This window comes from Schistocerca serialis, chromosome 2 (assembly GCF_023864345.2).
Source record: "Schistocerca serialis cubense isolate TAMUIC-IGC-003099 chromosome 2, iqSchSeri2.2, whole genome shotgun sequence".
Lineage (NCBI taxonomy): Eukaryota > Metazoa > Arthropoda > Insecta > Orthoptera > Acrididae > Schistocerca > Schistocerca serialis.
The window spans coordinates 615,407,909-615,428,010 of NC_064639.1; the positions used below are offsets into that span (position 1 = coordinate 615,407,909).

Consider the following 20,102-nt stretch of genomic DNA (forward strand, 5'->3'; position numbering starts at 1 on the left):
AATTGTCTGGCGAAGAAATAATGACGTTAAAACCTGTGGGAAGCGGCTAAAAATTATCAGTGATGTGGGAAAAACGGAAATGGAAATAAAGCGAAAGTTATCAGAACTAGATGAAATGGTTGTTTAATAGGTGAAAGGAACTGTTTGTGGACTAGAAATGGTGAATTTTATAGCAGCAGTAGTGTTGAAAGCGGAAAATAATTTTTTGGTTATGGTTTGGAAGTGGGTGACCTATTATTGAGTATATATAGGCGAGATAAAATTGTATAGTAGATTACGGTAAACAGGAGAAGGTGAATAAAAAGTGAATCTACTGGCAAAAACAAAAAGAGAAAATAAGACGACAGAAAAGATTTCGAAATGAAACAGTGACAATAACAAACATAATTGTTGGATTCAAATTAATGATATGAATTAATAGAGGTAAACATTCCACATGGGAAAAATATATCTAAAAACAAAGATGATGTGACTTACCAAACGAAAGTGCTGGCACGTCGATAGACACACAAACAAACACAAACATACACATAAAATACTAGCTTTCGCAACCAACGGTTGCTTCATCAGGAAAGAGGGAAGGAGAGGGAAAGACGAAAGGATTTGGGTTTTAAGGGAGAGGGTAAGGAGTCATTCCAATCCCGGGAGCGGAAAGACTTACCTTAGGGGGAAAAAAGGACGGGTATACACTCGCGCGCCCACACACACACACACACACACACACACACACACACACACACACACACACACACTCCTGGAAATTGAAATAAGAACACTGTGAATTCATTGTCCCAGGAAGGGGAAACTTTATTGACACATTCCTGGGGTCAGATACATCACATGATCACACTGACAGAACCACAGGCACATAGACACAGGCAACAGAGCATGCACGATGTCGGCACTAGTACAGTGTATATCCACCTTTCGCAGCAATGCAGGCTGCTATTCTCCCATGGAGACGATCGTAGAGATGCTGGATGTAGTCCTGTGGAACGGCTTGCCATGCCATTTCCACCTGGCGCCTCAGTTGGACCAGCGTTCGTGCTGGACGTGCAGACCGCGTGAGACGACGCTTCATCCAGTCCCAAACATGCTCAATGGGGGACAGATCCGGAGATCTTTCTGGCCAGGGTAGTTGACTTACACCTTCTAGAGCACGTTGGGTGGCACGGGATACATGCGGACGTGCATTGTCCTGTTGGAACAGCAAGTTCCCTTGCCGGTCTAGGAATGGTAGAACGATGGGTTCGATGACGGTTTGGATGTACCGTGCACTATTCAGTGTCCCCTCGACGATCACCAGTGGTGTACGGCCAGTGTAGGAGATGGCTCCCCACACCATGATGCCGGGTGTTGGCCCTGTGTGCCTCGGTCGTATGCAGTCCTGATTGTGGCGCTCACCTGCACGGCGCCAAACACGCATACGACCATCATTGGCACCAAGGCAGAAGCGACTCTCATCGCTGAAGACGACACGTCTCCATTCGTCCCTCCATTCACGCCTGTCGCGACACCACTGGAGGCGGGCTGCACAATGTTGGGGCGTGAGTGGAAGACGGCCTAACGGTGTGCGGGACCGTAGCCCAGCTTCATGGAGACGGTTGCGAATGGTCCTCGCCGATACCCCAGGAGCAACAGTGTCCCTAATTTGCTGGGAAGTGGCGGTGCGGTCCCCTACGGCACTGCGTAGGATCCTACGGTCTTGGCGTGCATCCGTGCGTCGCTGCGGTCCGGTCCCAGGTCGACGGGCACGTGCACCTTCCGCCGACCACTGGCGACAACATTGATGTACTGTGGAGACCTCACGCCCCACGTGTTGAGCAATTCGGCGGTACGTCCACCCGGCCTCCCGCATGCCCACTATACGCCCTCGCTCAAAGTCCGTCAACTGCACATACGGTTCACGTCCACGCTGTCGCGGCATGCTACCAGTGTTAAAGACTGCGATGGAGCTCCGTATGCCACGGCAAAATGGCTGACACTGACGGCGGCGGTGCACAAATGCTGCGCAGCTAGCGCCATTCGACGGCCAACACTGCGGTTCCTGGTGTGTCCGCTGTGCCGTGCATGTGATCATTGCTTGTACAGCCCTCTCGCAGTGTCCGGAGCAAGTATGGTGGGTCTGACACACCGGTGTCAATGTGTTCTTTTTTCCATTTCCAGGAGTGTATATACAGACACAAGCAGACATATACAGAGGCCTCTGTATCATACTGTATACGAGATGAAATCAGTATTGAATTCTCTACGTACAGTTATTTCTGCTAACCATTGATAGCACCCATCCTCTTTAATAAAGTAAAACTTTTCTCACCCTCTTTAAAAAAGTGTAAAACTTTTCTGTTGGGGACCTGTAGTCTGTCAGAGCTGCAATCTTGTATGTTTCCTGCTGTGTCTGTGGTAGCAGAGACAAAACACAACAGTATCCCTCAATCTGTTTTTATTGGGGAAAACCAGTAAAGATGAACATTGCTGATGTTGACAAAGTAGTTGAAACAAAACACAATTTAAGCAAGAAACAAAGTATGGATCTCCCTTTGGATCTTATAACAGAAGTCTGACAAAATAATGATGTTTTCCTCACAAATCTCTTGCTTGATAAAGTCCACCAAAGAAAAGATAGAAACAAAACTACTAGAGAGTGGTCAGCACAGCTTTACCACAAAGCTGTCCAGGGGGGACAGACCACCATTACATGACACTCTTGAGTCACAGTCTGAAGCTATCACTGCTGATGATCTGGGACTATGAGCAGACCTGGCGCATGGATGTTGTGGCTGGGATGGCATATCCCTACAAGTCCGGGTGATGTGTCGAACTGCCTTCTGGCCAGCAGTGTGCCGGCTTATGAGGCTGGTTCGTGGGTGGATCTCCTGGGACTATTTTCGATCATGTGAGCGGCATAGGAAAATAGTTCACTTGTTGATGGCGACCTCTTGCACTGCTGTTGATCTGCGGTGCTCGGGTAGCGGGCCCTGGCAGTCATTGGCTGAGACAATACAAGGCTGTCTGCAGCCTTAGCCATACCATAAACATTTGCTTTCATTTCACTCGCTATGATGAAGGCATCTCACATCTCTGTTCTGTCATGTGGGATGCCGATGTCACAAGTGGACAGGATGGATGCTGCATTTCTGTCTATTATTGAAGTAAGACTCAACGAGCTGTTCAGTGCAGTACTCATTAAGTGCATCATGTAAGACTTCATTCCACTTTTTGAGTGCATAGCTGCTCCTGCTTTCCTCATACTATGCCTACAATAATGTGAAGTTAATTTATAGTTATCTAGGTGCATCCATTCAGTTTCTATGTTTCTCAAATGAAGTTCTACTATACAGAGCACACGTGTAGAAATACTTCTAGATTTTTCAGTTTCAGAGTATTAACATGAGTCTCTCACAATTCTTGTTTAACAAGCGTATTAAGTTTTCATGGAAAATTTCAGGTGTGTTATGAGTATTACCTATTGTGCTGACCAAGTTGTGGTTTTTTTGTTTCTTTGCTGATTGTTGTAATTGTTTGTAGTTGTTCAGCAGGTATGTCTATACTCTGGTTACACTGAATGTTTCTGGAAATTGTATGTGGAAGTAGAGCAACTTATTACCAGAAACAGTTCAGTGGCCAGATACTGCAGTCTGTGTGTGTGTGTGTGTGTGTGTGTGTGTGTGTTGCACTTGCATGAGTGTTTGTGTGCGTTTGTCGTCTATTTTTGATGAAGGCCATACTGGCCAAAAGCTAATTTGTGACACTCTTTTTGTTGTGCCTATCTGCGACTCAGCATCTCCGCTATATGGTGAGCAGCAACTTTCCTTTTCATAATATTGTTACATTCTATCCTGGATTTTCTGTTGATTATTACCAGAAACATTCAGATGTAGAACAGGCTGTGTGTTTTGTGACACATCAGTCACACCCATGTGTGATCTGAAGCTCTGTGTTTATAAAGCTCTTTCTAAGAACTGTGTGAATATTTATATCAAAGGATTGAAAAGTACTGTTACCACATGGCAGGTAACAGTGCATTGTAAAGCTGCATGACAAGTAGTAATGTATGTGTATGGGACTCAGTATTTAGAGAGAGATTGTAGCTATTTTGTTTGAAAGACATCATTTTACTGTATAGAAAGTTAAGCTATTAATATGAGATTAGACTAATTATTTAATATGACTGAGGAGACAGCAGTTTTTTTTTCTTTCAAAGTAGCAGTGGTCTTTGTAACTGATCTGCTTAAATTTAAATGGCATCTTACTTTATTAAAACATACAGCTGTATACAGATTAGATTTTTAGGATTAGCTTGTCCATAGTTAATGCATACCTTGACTTTTCCCTCATCCCTAAAGGTTCTTCTTTATGGACCATGATGCTTTGTAATGAAGGGTAATATAGATTGTGCATAAATGCTGATGCTGACTTGATTAATCACTTGGAACAGATTTATATTTGTATATTTGGCTATCTCATTGTAGATATGTAAAAGTGTTTGTCTATTTGTGAATACTGCTACATTTTTGTACTTTTCTTAATATTTCTACTTGATGAAAATCCTAGCACGGCATGTACATTTGCAAATAAGCAAAATTTGAAGATGAGTGTTTTATGTGCACAAATGGAATCTACTATTGACTTACATAGTTTATGAATATAATAATTGTGTTGCACCATGAGAATTAGTAATATGTCCACAGAGAAAAATGAATATATTTCCAAGTGTCAGTCATAATGGCTAACTGCCATGACACTGAATTAAGTTTCTAAATTATCAGATACTTATTTTTAAAAAGAATATCTAAGCAATTCAAATATCCTCCTAAATATCTTAAATGTTTTTCAGTGTAAGTAACGTACATGTGTTTATATAAGCCTGAATTATTTTATTTATTTCAGCTCAACCTTGCTGCTAAAGATGTTATATATAGTGTGGAACTTTGGTACAGCAGCATAAAAGTCATTGAAGGACATTTCGGTAGCAGTGTGGCCACATACTTTAGATTCTTCCGCTGGCTTTTCATGCTCAATGTTGTTATTGCATTAATCAAGTAAAGTATCACCATATTTAAATTTTCCTGTAAATACTTGTATGTACATTCATAGATGATATACAATATCAAAATAGATATACTGCTTTCATATGGAGAAAGCAAGCATGTATCAATGTTTGTGGAAATTTCTGCATGGGTGTATTAACTTAAGTTTTAATGTAGTCCTTTTCCATGACATTGTTGAGGTAACAAATAAGAACAAGAAGTCTCTGTGGGGGTAGTATATGTTTTAATGCAAGTAAAATATCTGTGATGGCTGGTTTTGGCTGTGTTACTGTATGTTGCTTGTGGTGTGTAAAAACTGTGCGCTGGACTAAGATTTGAACTCAGGTCACATTATTTCACGGACAATGTTCTACCAATTGCAACATCCAAGTACATCATGTTTGGATGGTACAATTGGTAGCACAGTGCCTGCTGAAGGCAGGGATGTGGATTAAAATTCTGATCCAGTTTTAGACATACAATAAAATAGCAACATATACTCTCCATAGAGTAACATAATTAATTCTTAATATTGATGTTGCTGAAAACTTCATAGCCACTAACAGTTGACACACTGAACTGCTTGAACCATCTGTTCTCATATTATGTGCCTAATCATTAATGTTAAGCCAAATGTTGTTACCTATTCTCATGACAAATTACGAAATACTGAAATAGGGGCTTTGATCTTCCCTCTGGTGTATCATGTGTATGAATGTTTCATGTAGGTGTCTGAGATAAATATACACCTGGTCTAATGGATACAGACCATGTTTGATGTTTTCAAGTAAGCTACTCAGCTTAAATTTTCATGTATATTTCATTCAAGTCTGTGTAATAAAATACACACTCTAGGCTTTACCACATAGAAGATGCATTGAATAGCAGAGTAGCATGTAGGAGAGAACTGCTTCTGGCTGAGTTTCAGTGAATCTGTACACACACACAGAACTAGCAGAGGGGAAGAAGGAAGCTCCTGAGAGAGAGAAGGAAAGAAAGGTACAGGTGAGATAGAACAGAATGGGAAAGCATTGGTGGTAACATGAAGTTAGTATGGGAGGATGGTGGGCATAGGGTGGTATAGGGCGAGAAAAGAAGCACCAAAACCTGTTGTAATCTGTATTTATTTCCTAATCCGAAACTGACAATAGGTTTTCAATAATGCTGAAATTATGTGATAGAGCAACCCAGGGAACATACGAACATTCATCTACAATTAATTAAATTATATGTATAACAACCTACTAGTGGTGTGGTGGCACTACACTGGAAGTTGGTGACCCATAGACACAAACATATATTCAAAGAGTTAAACTTTTTTACTGTCTTTAGTACATTAGATTCATTGTGAAAATTAAACTTTGCCTCAATTTTTCAGCCTCTTGTTTTTGGCAATCCCACAAAGCCTGTACAGTGCATATGATGAGGACGATGACACTATGAACAATACAGCAATGGAAAACAGGAGATCTCTCATACTTTTCAAGAGATTGAAAATTGGGGAAAGTGAAATCAACAGTGGTGAGATGACAAGTAAGTGTAAGATACAACAGATAGAATTATTTTTTCCAAAATATGATCTCATATTGGGGCGCGTGTGTGTGTGTGTGCGCGCGTGTGTGTGTGTGTGTGGGGGGGGGGGGGGGGGGGGGTTTGTGGAAAATCAGCACGGAGTTGTAGTCAGAAATTGGTAAGTTGGATGACAGCATTTGTATGTTTACAGTGCCGAGTTAGAGTAGTTCTTCTGAGTTTGCTTGCAAGGCATGTTGTTGAGTGTAGTTATCACGATGAATGACATAACAACAAGATGAGCAACCAGTTAAACTTCAGTGTTAATTGAAATATTCAGTGAGAACATAACAAAACATATACTTGAAAGCCTGATAATTAATAATGAAGCTCATTTTCAAAAGAATGACACTGTAGAACAATCAAGAGCTGTTGTAATGAATATTTTTTTCTGGAGAACTAGTTACAGTGGAGACTTGTGTGTGTAACAGGTGCTGAAGCTTAAAAATATAATTGTGTATAAAAGAATTCATTGCAGCTGTGCAGAACTCTTGTAGTAAAATATTTTAAGCCTACTTTCACATAAGTAAGTTTATTAGTGAGACAGCTAGTACAGTCGGGGACAAAAATAGTACAGAAGTAGTATAATGCATTTCATCTGTAGATGTAAGGTCCAAGGATGTTATCTAAGGATGAGAGCTTGCTCTTGTGCCAATAGCTATTAGAAGCCTTTAATTTTTACACATTCCTGCACGTGGACTCACTCTGGAAAGCCATTTGTTGTTTTTTGTATTAACTACAATCTTTTCAAATGTGACAGAAGATGAAAAATAATTTTCCTGTAAATATTTTGTTCTCATCATGTGTTCACAGCAGAGTTTGTCATCTTGTGCAAAACTCTTTATATACTCACAAGAAAACTATGAAAATAAAATTTGAAATTTTCAGATGTTCGAAAATAAATTAAAATTATAACTTATTAGCAATTATTTTTGCAACTTATGGTTCTGTCCTTGATTATTGTTGTTAGTAGTAAATGGAAATATAAGGGGTGATCAAAAACTTCCATTTGAAGGCCATACAGTCCAGGATGGGTACGCCAGCCAGTCAAAATTGCTGTGAGCATTGAGAAAATAATCCCCATTTGAAGATACCCATTTGGGAAAACACCATGTCCTGCTGTGTGAAGAAGTCAGTAACTGCCTGCTGCACATCCTTGTCTGACAGGATAATAATCCCATGGCGAGCGAACAGAACTATACAACATGTGCTCAAGTGTCTGTACTAGAGTTGGAATATTGTCTGTGTTACAAAATTTGCAATATGGGAAGCAGCAGAACCCCTTGGTGCACCATTCCACAATGGTGATTTTCGACAGACATGTTGCCTCATACACATTCTTCATTCTCCAATGGATGTCTACTGGGGTTTGCCCTTTCTCTGACAAGAAAAGAATAACAGAACACTGATCGTGTTTGGATGCATTTGATAATAACATTGCCATATTTGATGTTACCACATTTACCACATGCTTATTGGAAAGACACCACATTTACCACATGCTTATTGGAAAGACATGAATGCCACACTAATCCCTGCCTACATTTTGGTGCTTGTGTACCTACATCGGAGTCATGGTACATTGCATGTACTTTGCAGCTTTTGATTGCCTCTTATTATAGTAGTGAATAAGCCCCTATTATTTTATTTCTTTTCATAGACATCAATATATTTACGTAAATGGGAAACAGCTAGTATTTGTAAACAATTATTGAATAATATTAGTGTGGAAACAGAGGCATTTTACAAAGTAACTACATTGTCCATTGCTGCTGTTTTACATATAAATAGCAGGAAATAAATACATATTAATTTGTGCTTGATTAATATGTTTTGAGGACAAGTACATGACTGTGGAGCCCCTTCCTACTTTGCTGGTTGTTGCCCCACAGTATAAAAAAAGTCATAGGCCTGTCCTCTTATGCTGAACCTGGAAACATCTTTCACTTTCACGTGAAAGTGTCTGTAATATGCACCTTGCTGCAACCATTTTCCCAAGTCACAAGCTACAAATGATGAAGCTGAGATATATGGAGTCCTGTGTGAGTGCTGTAATATTTGCAGAGGTCAAACAATTCACACTGTTACTGAGCGTTATGTTGACCACAATCATCACATAATGGAACACTGCCTGGGTCCAAGGATAAAATGGAATTTTAAAAGACTTAGTGTTGTGGCCCTTGTGTCATCATATTGGACTAGACGATGAAAGCAGCAGCAAAGATTGGGTTAAATTGTAGTAATATTATAGAGACTAGGAGTACATGCCACTCACATAGCCTGTTTGTCCACCTCTGGAACACAATAGAGCAATGATCCTGCATGGCATGGATTCACTAAGTCCTTGGTAGAATTCCAGAGGTATGTGGCACCAGATGTTTACACACAGGTCCTGTAATTTGCATAAATTATAGGCCAGTGGTCTGTGGGCACATTGCTGGCAACCAATTGTATCCCATATGTGTACCATTGTGCTCGAATCAGGCGAATTTGGTGTCCAAAGCAGCAACTCGAGTTCACTACCGTGCTCCTCAAATCACTGTATCACATTTCTGGCCTTGTGCCATGGACTGCAGTTGTCCTGCTGAAGATGGCTTCGCAGTTGGGGAAAGGCGTTGAGCATAAAGGGATGCAGATGGTGTGGTGTTCAGTAATGTTCATACGATCCACAGCTACTACCACAAGCCCCATGGAAGCTCAGGTAAATGTCCCCGCCAGCTCGCACCTGTGGCGCAGTGCATGTTTCGAGTACCCATTTGCCTAGATGATGGCGTATCCAGGCGTGACTGTTGACCTGGTGTTACAAGAAGTGTGATTCATCTGACCAGGTGACATTTTTCCAGCCATCCAAGTGTTCCAGAACACTTAAGACTACACCAGCATTATACTCAGTCATTACATCTGCCACAGAATTCTGCCTATCCTGCTTTACAGAGCAGGCGAGCCACCAGCGTGTGTGATGCTTGTTTCCAGGAAGCAAGCCATAGCAATCTGCCCATTGTGTTTATTTTTAAAACCCACTTGACTTACTAATAAAATCTTCTTTGGTATCCTCACTATCTTCACCATTTATCACCTGATCATCGGTGAGTAGGATAGAGTATAGTTTATCATCTCCCATTGATGTTCTGTTAGGGCTATGTTACTACTTGATGTCTTTAATACTTCTTTGAGATGAATTTTAAACATCACAGGAGACAGTGAAAAACCCTGTTGATGACCTTTCTACTTTGGAATCCACATTATAACGCATTACTCGCTTTCATTGAGTTGGTGCATCAACAACGCTATAACTTATAAAGTATGTATAAAATGAATCATCCTATTTTGCACATTTATATTTCTGAAACTAATAAACATATAGAATGAATTTTGTTTCTTGATGAACGGGAAACTCAAAAAGTTTTTTTCATGCCTTCATAGGTGTTCCTACATTCCAGTAACCCTCCTGGCCTCAACTTTCAGTAGTCACTGTCCTCATCCATCCACCCCCTTCCCTGTTCCCATTCCAGTACTATACAGCCCTCATTCCACCATCGCACCCAGTCTTTTTACTTCTCTCCTTTTCCCCCCTCCATCCCCCCTCTCCCACCTCTTCCCTGCCCTCCATCTAACCTGCAGCACTCCACCTGTCCTCCACCCCTACCCTGCTATCTCTCCCTGTCCCCACCCCACTCTCTCTCCCCCTCCCCACCCCAGCCTCCTCCTTACCCCCACCCAGTCACTACTCCCATCATGTACTGGTGCTGCAGCTGGCAGTGTGGTTTCAGTTACCTGAGACTGCAGTCGTGTGTATGTGTTTTGATTTGTGTGTGTGTGTGTGTGTGTGTGTGTGTGTGTGTGTGTGTCCGTGTCTGTCCATCGTCTGTGAAGTCTTTTTGTTGTGCCTATTGCGACTAAGCATCTCCACTATATGGTGAGTAGTGTCTTTCCTTTTCATAATATTGTTGCATTCCATCCTGGATTTTCCATTGTTTGATAAATAAATAATAGTCATATGGTGTCAAATTTTAAACTACAATTTAAGAAGGTATCGCTTTTGTTGTTATACAGTAGTGTCATAATGTTGTTTGTTCACTTCTGTATTCAGTGTTGAAGTTAAGATGAAGTATGTAATTCCGTTGGCATTTCAGAGTCAAAATGAATCGTAACATTACACAGTATTTCTCATCCTCGGAGAATAAAAAGATTAAGTTGTTTCAGATTGGTGATGAAAACTGCAGAGGTGATGAAGGTAAGGTGAAGAACAGAAATGAAATAGCATGTGACAAAAATGTGCCATTCACATGCGGGCCTAATCTGTAAATAATGTCAGTTGTGATATCCCTGACTTTTGGAGAGTGTAACAGGAAGATGATTTCTGTAAGAACAATTGGTAGTTGATAGTAAAACCAAGAACCTAGGGTGTAAAAGTTGTAAGAAAGTTGGGACACTAAGACCAGAAAGAAGTAAATAAGGAATAAAATTTTTGCAACAGTAGTAGACAATTTCAGTGTCATGCTATGGAGAAAGCAAAACACGAAAAGAATCCTTAAATGCTAAGAAAGTTCAGCCCATAAAGCTACTCTGAAAATACATGCAGCAAGTGAAAAATCTTTGGAACCTGTCTGTGTTAACACTTTCAACACTGCCCTCTTTACACCCGGCACTTGGGTGTGAACTGGCATATTTAATGGATGTTTGAAATTAGATTGCAAAGAACAGAAAAATCATAGGAATATGGTTCTTGCATAATTTAAAAGGAAAACATAAGAGCTTTGCATGAATGTGAGTTTATTTTACAATATAAAATACAAATGGTTGTTATAATTAAAAAAAGGTAACACAAAAATATCGTGGATAAAAAAGTTTTACATGATCTCTTTCTTGAGTAATGCCATTATTACTGTATCTAAATTTAAAACAAAATATCACTGGACTGTCTAACTGCAGGTACCTGTAAACTAGAGTATTTTAATAGTTCAGATGTAGTTAGCCTTTGTGTGAAAATCCTGGAAACACTGTGGGACGCAAAGACCAACGCCACAGTCCTTGCACCACCATCTACTTTCCTTCCTGATGCGCTTACCCATCTCTTACTTCCCCCTGTGTGAACATACTTTGCAATACCTAGTAGTATTCACCTTGTTTGCAGTCGGTGGGACCTTCTCTGGAAACTGCCTTGCAAATGTCCTCTCAATTTGTGAGGATGAAATGGCTTGTTGCTGAAAAATATTTCCGCCCTTCTCAGCCAATTTCTTCCCCACTCTGTCAATAAAGTCTACTAGGGATACATTCTTCCTAGTGTTCTCTTTATATAAAATAAAAGTGTTGACAGTTGACACTATAAACAGGTGGAAAAACAGCTTTTACCACAACTTCAAAGTTTTTTGGGCAAACGGATAATAGCTGGACAACTGATCTGCACTGTCAACCCCAGCTTTATTCTTATTGTAATCAATAATAGCGTCTGGCTTTACAATTTCTGCTATTCCACCTTTGGCCCTCACTTGAATACTAGTGGTGGTAGAATTATGCTTTGTGGAAAGACAAAAAAACATCTCGTATTGACTTCCACTTCACTGCCAAGAGATGGTGTTTCCTTTGAAAAACTATCTTTTTTTTTGTGTTCTGAATATTCGTCGTAAACCTTTCCTGTTTTTCATTACAGTTCCCACTCCAAGAGCTTTATTTTTCCACAACATGTCCAATAGAGATGGTCTGGTGTAGTGCCTATCCATATAAATGAAATGTCCTTTGCCAAAGTACTGTGAACACAGCCATTTACAAAGCCCTGGATACTATTATCAACACTGCCTGCAGAACCTGTATATACACCAAAGTTTAGTGTATAACCAGTTGATGATTCGCAGAGAGCATACAATTTTATTTCATATTTATTGGGTTTGTTTTTCATGTATACTCTGAAGCTTGTTCTACCACGAAAGGGAAACATTGCCTCATCTATTGTCAGATTCGTGCCTGGACGAAAACTAATTTTGATTTTATTCATAAAGAAATGAAACAAAGGCCTTACTTTGTGAAGTGGGTCGTGCTTTTCTTCGCCTCTGCTAATGAACATAGCATTGTCATACATCGACAGTGCAGCACAAAATCGATTGCGACTCAACAATTTACTCGCAAATCCTGTCTGCGGAAATAGATCTGTTGACCAATTATCGCTGATTTTCGGCAATTTGACGACGCACATATGCAAAATAATACTGCAAGACCAGTAAATCTCTTGCAATTTTACTGCAGACCACTTATGACAAACAGAGTTTATTTTCAGGCTACCTTTGCATTTCATTGTTGTAATAACGTTACCAGCGTACAGATTCGTTTCACTTTTGATGAGCCGAATAAGGTCGTCATCAAAGAAATAACTAAAATATCAAAGCTCCTCAGTGGCATCTGAAAAATGCGATGCTACGCCGACTACTTTCTGGAAATCCGGCAGTACTGGCTGATCGTCTAGTTCCGACCAATATTGCTCTTTGTGCTCAGTGAGCCACACACGGCCAGGTACCACAGATGGTGACTGATGGTCTGTACCATTGTGTGCAATAGAAAAAAAATAATGCTAAGATTGGTACTAAAAGGTGCTAAATGCAAGTGAAGTAATGAACATTACTCACAATACAAAATGTGGTAATGAACTCTTCACTTTATGAACAGTTGAGACCTATACATACCTGAATCATCACTTGTACTTTCGCCTGGAGAGTACGAATCCTCTTTGTCAGAATCGTCAATTTCAGATCCTGCATCTCCATAAAGAATATCTTAGATCTCTGCCTCCGTCAACTCGCTGCGTGAAATTTTCACGATCGTAAACACCTGTGAATGAACTGCAGGTAACTTCGTCTTTGCAGTGCTCACATCCGCTCCCAGGATGAGATAGCCGATAAGTGCTTGCCTCTTGCGGAAGAAGAATGAAATACCTCCACATTACTTGACAAAACTGCTTCGGAGACGCGCAAAACGCACCTACAGAGCCAAATAATGGCTCGCCCGTACAGTTTACGGGCGCCGTCGCCAACGTCAGGGCGGCCACGCCTGTATGGCGTATGGGCACCCCGCTGTAAGTGTTAAAGCACTGGAGAATGTCGAGTCTGTAAAAGCTAATGTATTCAGAGCTGTCTGAAAGGTAACCAGAAGGAATCAGCAGGTAAATGACTTTGAATAAGAAATTTATTTTCAGAAATTAAATGGGATGGGGAAGGGCTATATTCTTCATTCTAGGTTTGCATATGTTGGCATATTAAGTCATGTTGCTGCAGAAATGAAAGCCACGGCCACCAAAAATATAATTGCATCACATAGCAAAATTTCCTTAACACCTGATGAAAGTTCACCAATCAGCCAATTATTGATTATTTGTACTTGAACAGTGTTACCTGATGAGATGGAACCAAGAAATATTTTCCTGGATTTGATTGAAATAGAATGCACAACAGTTGAAGGTATATTCAATGCTGCAATGAAAAATTTAAAGGCTTCAGGTTTACAACAAGAGTTTTTGAATGAAAGTCTCATGTCTGTTGCCACTGATGGTGCTGCATTTCTCTTGTGGGAAAAGGAAAGGTGCAATCACATTGCTGAAACAAGCTTTTCCACAGATTTTAAGTTGGCACTTTGCTAGTCATAAGCTAGGGCTATCTGTTTGGTGGTGTTGTAAGGAAAGGTTTTTTCAGAAATCAGTCATATTAAAACTTTCCTGGATAAGTCGTACTTCGTGTACCATCAGTCATGAAAAATGCAAGAGAACTGAGAAGACATGTGGAAGAACTTGAAAACAAATTCTTGGAATTGGCAGAGTCTTTGGGAATTCGGTAGGTTGCCTCTAGCTTTAGAAATGTTGCGGCAGTTTTGGTTATGTCACGAGGCACTAGTTTCACATTTTACTAGTGATAAGAGTGATATGTCTGGAAACAGCACTTGTAGGAAAACATATAAAGGCCTGGTAAAGAAAATAACCAATATTGGCTGTATTTTGTGTCTGGCTGTAATGTACGATGTGCTACATGAGTTGTCTGACCTTAGCTTAGAACTGCAGGCTTGCAGTATCACTCTTCGTACTATTGCTAAAAAAAATAAAAACATAACTCAAAGTGTTTGAAAAGAGAAATATAAACATCGGTACATATTACAATGAAACACTCAAAGCAAAGGAACAATTAGAGTTCAAGGGGATTACTCTTCAGAAAGGAAATGAAAATAGTTTTAGTGCTAGACATACTTACACTGACCTAACACCATTTTATGAAAGATTATGCAAGTGAATGGCAGACAGACTTTTAAGTGAAGAAGATGATATTTTTTCATGCACTGAACTGCTGGGTTCTTCTTACTGCCCTAACAATCACGCAGTTACTTTTAGGAGGAAGAAATTATAAAAAAAAAGAAAGTCAGAGTTTCAGATTTCCTGAAATAAAAGTAGTTGTAGGTTTCCAAGAATTCGTAGAAGAAAATAAATATCCAGCTACTCTACTGCTTCTGATGAACATAATTCACAGATACCAATATCCACCACTGTATGTGAGAGGGTATTTTCAGAAATGAACCCTATGTAAACCCTGTTTAAGAGTATGACTACATCTGAAGACAGTAGCTAACTTGATGTTCATCAAACTGATAGGAACTCCTTTACAACTGTTCATCCCAACTCTTGATGTGATTTCTGAAAGGAAGACACCTGCTACAGAACAGCAAAAGTAAAAAGCCGAAGCAGGAGAAATATGATAGTAATATTGTAATGTAAATTTGGAACCTGCTTTAAACAACTACGTTCATCTCCAGTGTACCTCATTTAACCTTAATTTTAGATATTATGCACTACTGGCCATTAAAATTGCTGCACCATGAAGATAACGTGCTACAGATGTGAAATTTAACCGACAGAAAGAAGATGCTGTGATATGCAAATGATTAGCTTTTCAGAGCATTCACACAAGGTTGGCACAGGTGGCGACACCTACAACGCGCTGACATGAGGAAAGTTTCCAACTGATTTCTCATACACAAACATCAGTTGACCGATGTTGCCTGGTGAAACGTTGTTGTGATGCCTCATGTAAGGAGTAGAAATGCGTACCATCATGTTTCCGACTTTGATAAAGGTCGGATTGTAGCCTATCGCGATTTCGGTTTATCGTATCGTGACACTGCTGCTCGTGTTGGTCGAGATCCAATGACTGTTAGCAGAATATGGAATCAGTGGGTTCAGGAGGGTAATACGGAATGCCGTGCTGGATCCCAACGGCCTCGTATCACTAGCAGTCGAGATGACAGGCATCTTATCCGCATGGCTGTAACGGATCGTGCAGCCACTTCTCGATCCCTGAGTCAACAGATGCGGACGGTAGCAAGACGACAACCATCTGCACGAACAGTTTGATGACATTTGCAGCAGCATGGACTATCAGCTCGGAGACCATGGCTGCGGTTCAAAACGCTGTGTCACAGACAGGAGCCCTTGCGATGGTGTACTCAACGATGAACCTGGGTGCATGAATGGCAAAATGTCATTTTTTTCGGATGAATCCAGGTTCTGTTTACAGCATCATGATGGTCGCATCCGTGTGTGGCGACATCGCGGTGAACGCACATTGGAAGCATGTATTCGTCATCGCCATACTGGCGTATCGCCCGGCGTGATGGTATGGGGTGCCATTGGTTACATGTCTCGGTCACCTCTTGTTCACATTGATGCACTTTGAACAGTGGACATTACATTTCAGATGTGTTACGACCCGTGGCTCTATCCTTCATTCGATCCCTGCGAAACCCTACATTTCAGCAGGATAATGCACGACCGCATATTACAGGTCCTGTACGGGCCTTTCTGGCTACAGAAAATGTTCGACTGCTGCCCTGGCTAGCACATTCTCCAGATCTCTCACCAATTGTCTGGTCAATGGTGGCCGAGCAACTGGCTCGTCACAGTACGCCAGTCACTACTGTTGATTAACTGTGGTATCGTGTTGAAGCTGCATTGGCAGCTGTACCTGTACACGCCATCCAAGCTCTGTTTGACTCAATGCCCAGGTGTATCAAGGCCGTTATATTACGGCCAGAGGTGGGTGTTCTGGGTACTGATTTCTCAGGATCTGTGCACCCAAATTGCGTGAAAATGTAATCACATGTCAGTTCTAGTATAATATATTTGTCCAATGAATACCCGTTTATCATCTGCATTTCTTCTTGGTGTAGCAATTTTAATGGCCAGTAGTGTATATAAATCTGAATCACTTGCTTACATTCAGGTGCATGTCAAAAGTATGTTGTAATTTCTTACAGCAATAGTTTGTAACCTTAAGGCAATGGTACAGCATCAGTTGACTTTCTTCCAGAAAATTGGTATTGAGAATGAGAAAACAAATGATTTACTGTTAAGTGTTCCATTTTTATGTGAATATTTGCTGTGAAATGATCATATTGAAAGTACCTAAGCAGCAAAATCATACTTTATTTTTTGTCATTTTTGTCTTTGATTGTAAACTTCTACTTTCCAGTTTTCACTACACTGAGCTCAAGTTCTGAGTACTTCTCATTTGCTGATATTTTTGTTGGTGAGGTGAGTAGTTAATACAGTTTGATTGCATATTCAGACTTATATATCTAGTGTATCAATTTATTTTTTTCGTGTTAAGTTTAATGAAAATATTGCTGGATTCTTTCAGTAATGCACACACTGTTCCAGGGAATGAACCAATATGATAGGCACACTGCTAAAGTACACTGATGGGGAAGATGGAAGTAACCAATCACTTACTGGTTTTGAATTATTTTCTCTCTCTCTCTTTTTTTTTTTCCATGGCTATTTTTAAGCTTTCACATCCGTCTTCAAATGGAACACATCTTTTAAGATTCAGTAAATCATATTATTACATTTCATGCTTTTACTGCCCTGTACAAAGGAGCTGTCACTATTTTTCGCTGTTGTATTCACATGCGCACATAAGGTTACAACATAAGTAAAGAGAAGGCTACTTGCTTCTATATCCACTTAAAAGTTTTAGACAATGACTTATCCATTGTTTCACATTAAGCTTGAAGTTTATAAATATGCACAACTCTGATGTGTATGTAACTTTCACCATACAGTCGTATTACAAACTAAAGGTGGAATTTCAGGCCTAACCTGAAAAGCCTACAGAGGCTTAGAATGTGAAGTAGTCCAAGGAAGTAATCAAATCATATAAATAGGTGTAATGAACATTTTTAAATTCACTAAGTTTTAATAGAATTACTGGAACATTCAGTACCCAGTATTGTGACAGGGTATGCTGTCTGTCTTTCATTTTTGAACATATTGGCTAATGTTGCATATATGAGCTCAAAAATGTTTGAGAAAATATAAAGTTTGTGTTTAATATCCCATCACTGCTGAGATCCCATGAGATTGATGATCCAGGGATAGTCTAGTATATTTAAATCAGTGTGTCCAGAAGAAAAATTAGTTCTCTTAAATATGAAGCCAGTGTTAAATCACCGTGTCTGACTAAATTTAAATAGAGGAATGGGTGAACAAATGTATTAGACGGTTTTAACTTTAGTACCTTCAGTGAACAAAGATTCTCTAATAGAATGAAACATTATTTCAGATAGAAAATAAATACATTAACTACATTAACTGTTTCGTAAATATATGTATACAGCTTTCCATATAATGTCATATTAGTTTTAATAGTTTTATGACAACTTCTGATAACATTTTAGTTGTTTATTGTGGAAACCTTGTGACATGAAATGTTGTTGAATCCCATTGTTAAAACAGTACCTTACAATCTCTATTCCTGAGTTGTTCTTCAGTTTAATCGATATTATTGTTTGAAATTTCGTATTATACCTAATTTTAGATCTTAAGCTGTTTCTGTTAACAAGTACTATTACCAAAGCAGTAACTTATTATTTCAGTTAGCATGGTGATAACTTGAGATTGGTAGAAAGTTTCAGGACTAACAAAAATCGAAAAATGATTAATGATACACAGAACCAAAAAGGAAAATATGTGCTACACATTGTTGCTAACATGACTGATTGTAGGTTCAAATATGGAATTTTCAAGTGACTCAATTTATTATTTCAACAATGGACAGTGCCTGCATCAGAAGTTAGCCAAACTGTTTAGCCCTAGTGAAGCCACAGATTAAAATACTTTAGATGAACTACATGGGTAAAGTGATCCATGAGATGAATAATAATTGTTCTGTCAAATTAAGAATTTTGTCATCAATACTTAGTATAATTTGCAGAAATGTTGTGAAATACAGACACCAGGTTCTGAACAAAACAAGCTTTGCATTTGCTCTTCAGTTTATTCTTACAACTTCATACTCGTTCACTGGTGATTTCCTAATAAGAGAGCTGCAAAAATGGTAATTTCCTATCTGAAACATCTTATGAGAGATACATAGCACTGACAGTTTTTGCGGAGTTGGGGGAGGCTATTGATTGAATTCAATGAATCATACATATTGTTTACTTAAAGTGACAAAAGGAAAGCCATGACAAGCTGAGACTCCAGTGGCTGGATCAGAACTTCGAGTCTTCCATACGTTTTAGTAAAGTCCTGTGAAATGAGACACAAGCAGTTAGAGATCATGATTAAGTTGCATAGGAAAGGAAGAATCACACTTAAGATAGATATTGCTCGTCACTGTTTGTCTCAAAGAAATGTACAAACACTAGGAGGTCAAAATGAAGGAAAACTCAGAACAATGTACAGAGTAAATATGTGAGTGCTAGTTGGAAGATATCCAGTGTGATGTAGAACTACCTTTTTTTTAGATTTGATGTTCAACTGTTCAGATTATTTTTTCAGAAAAATGTGATTTAAAAATGCAGTATATCACTTAATGTTTTTGGGAGGTGTGTGAAGTATTTCCTTTGAAAATTTTGAACTAGATTCCAAAAATGCAAATGTAAAATCCATTTACGATTTGTTTCTAAAGAATGAGTTTCCTTTCAAACTACTGACATAAGGAACATAATATGATAGAATCTGAATTTATCATAATATTATTGAAAGAAGTTATTCTGCGAATAGCTGTCAAAAAATAATTGTTGTGATTGCAGTTTTGATGTTTGGACCTTTTCATGCATTCAAAAAGCAAACAGTCACCAAATAAGATACACTGTAAATGAAAGTAAATAAATAAATGTACAACTGAAAACATGAAGGTACTCACATGGGGTGTTAAAGCCCACTCTACAGCAGCAACACAGTTCCCAGTAGTAGAAATCCAGTTATGTTTGGTGGTATAAGTATACCCACTCTTCCACACACCTTGGAGCATGAACCGCATGGCATGCACAGTAATGGCTATCATCTTGGGTAAAAATAAAAATTATGTTGAGAATGTTGTAACTGAATGCTACTATTAATTCTGTCCAAACACACACAGTATCAGAAAAGTGATATTATTGACGTGGTTCTTTAGAAGGGGGTGATTGGCTGCTTACTAATTCAACACTTGCATGAAAGGGTGGCACAATAACAGAGATGTGCCAACATAA

General features: G+C 39.4%; 1 protein-coding gene across 6 annotated transcripts in view; it reads left to right on the forward strand.

Moving 5' to 3' along the window:
• LOC126457665 (transmembrane channel-like protein 5) overlaps nucleotides 1-20,102 on the forward strand; it is a 294,095-nt gene that overhangs the window by 114,582 nt on the left and 159,411 nt on the right. For all 6 annotated transcript variants that reach the window (XM_050094160.1, XM_050094162.1, XM_050094163.1 and 3 more), the window contains 3 exons: nucleotides 4,891-5,042; nucleotides 6,409-6,563; nucleotides 17,096-17,157. In XM_050094160.1, coding sequence (XP_049950117.1) covers nucleotides 4,891-5,042; nucleotides 6,409-6,563; nucleotides 17,096-17,157 — 369 coding nt within the window. The remainder of the gene's footprint in view (nucleotides 1-4,890; nucleotides 5,043-6,408; nucleotides 6,564-17,095; nucleotides 17,158-20,102) is intronic.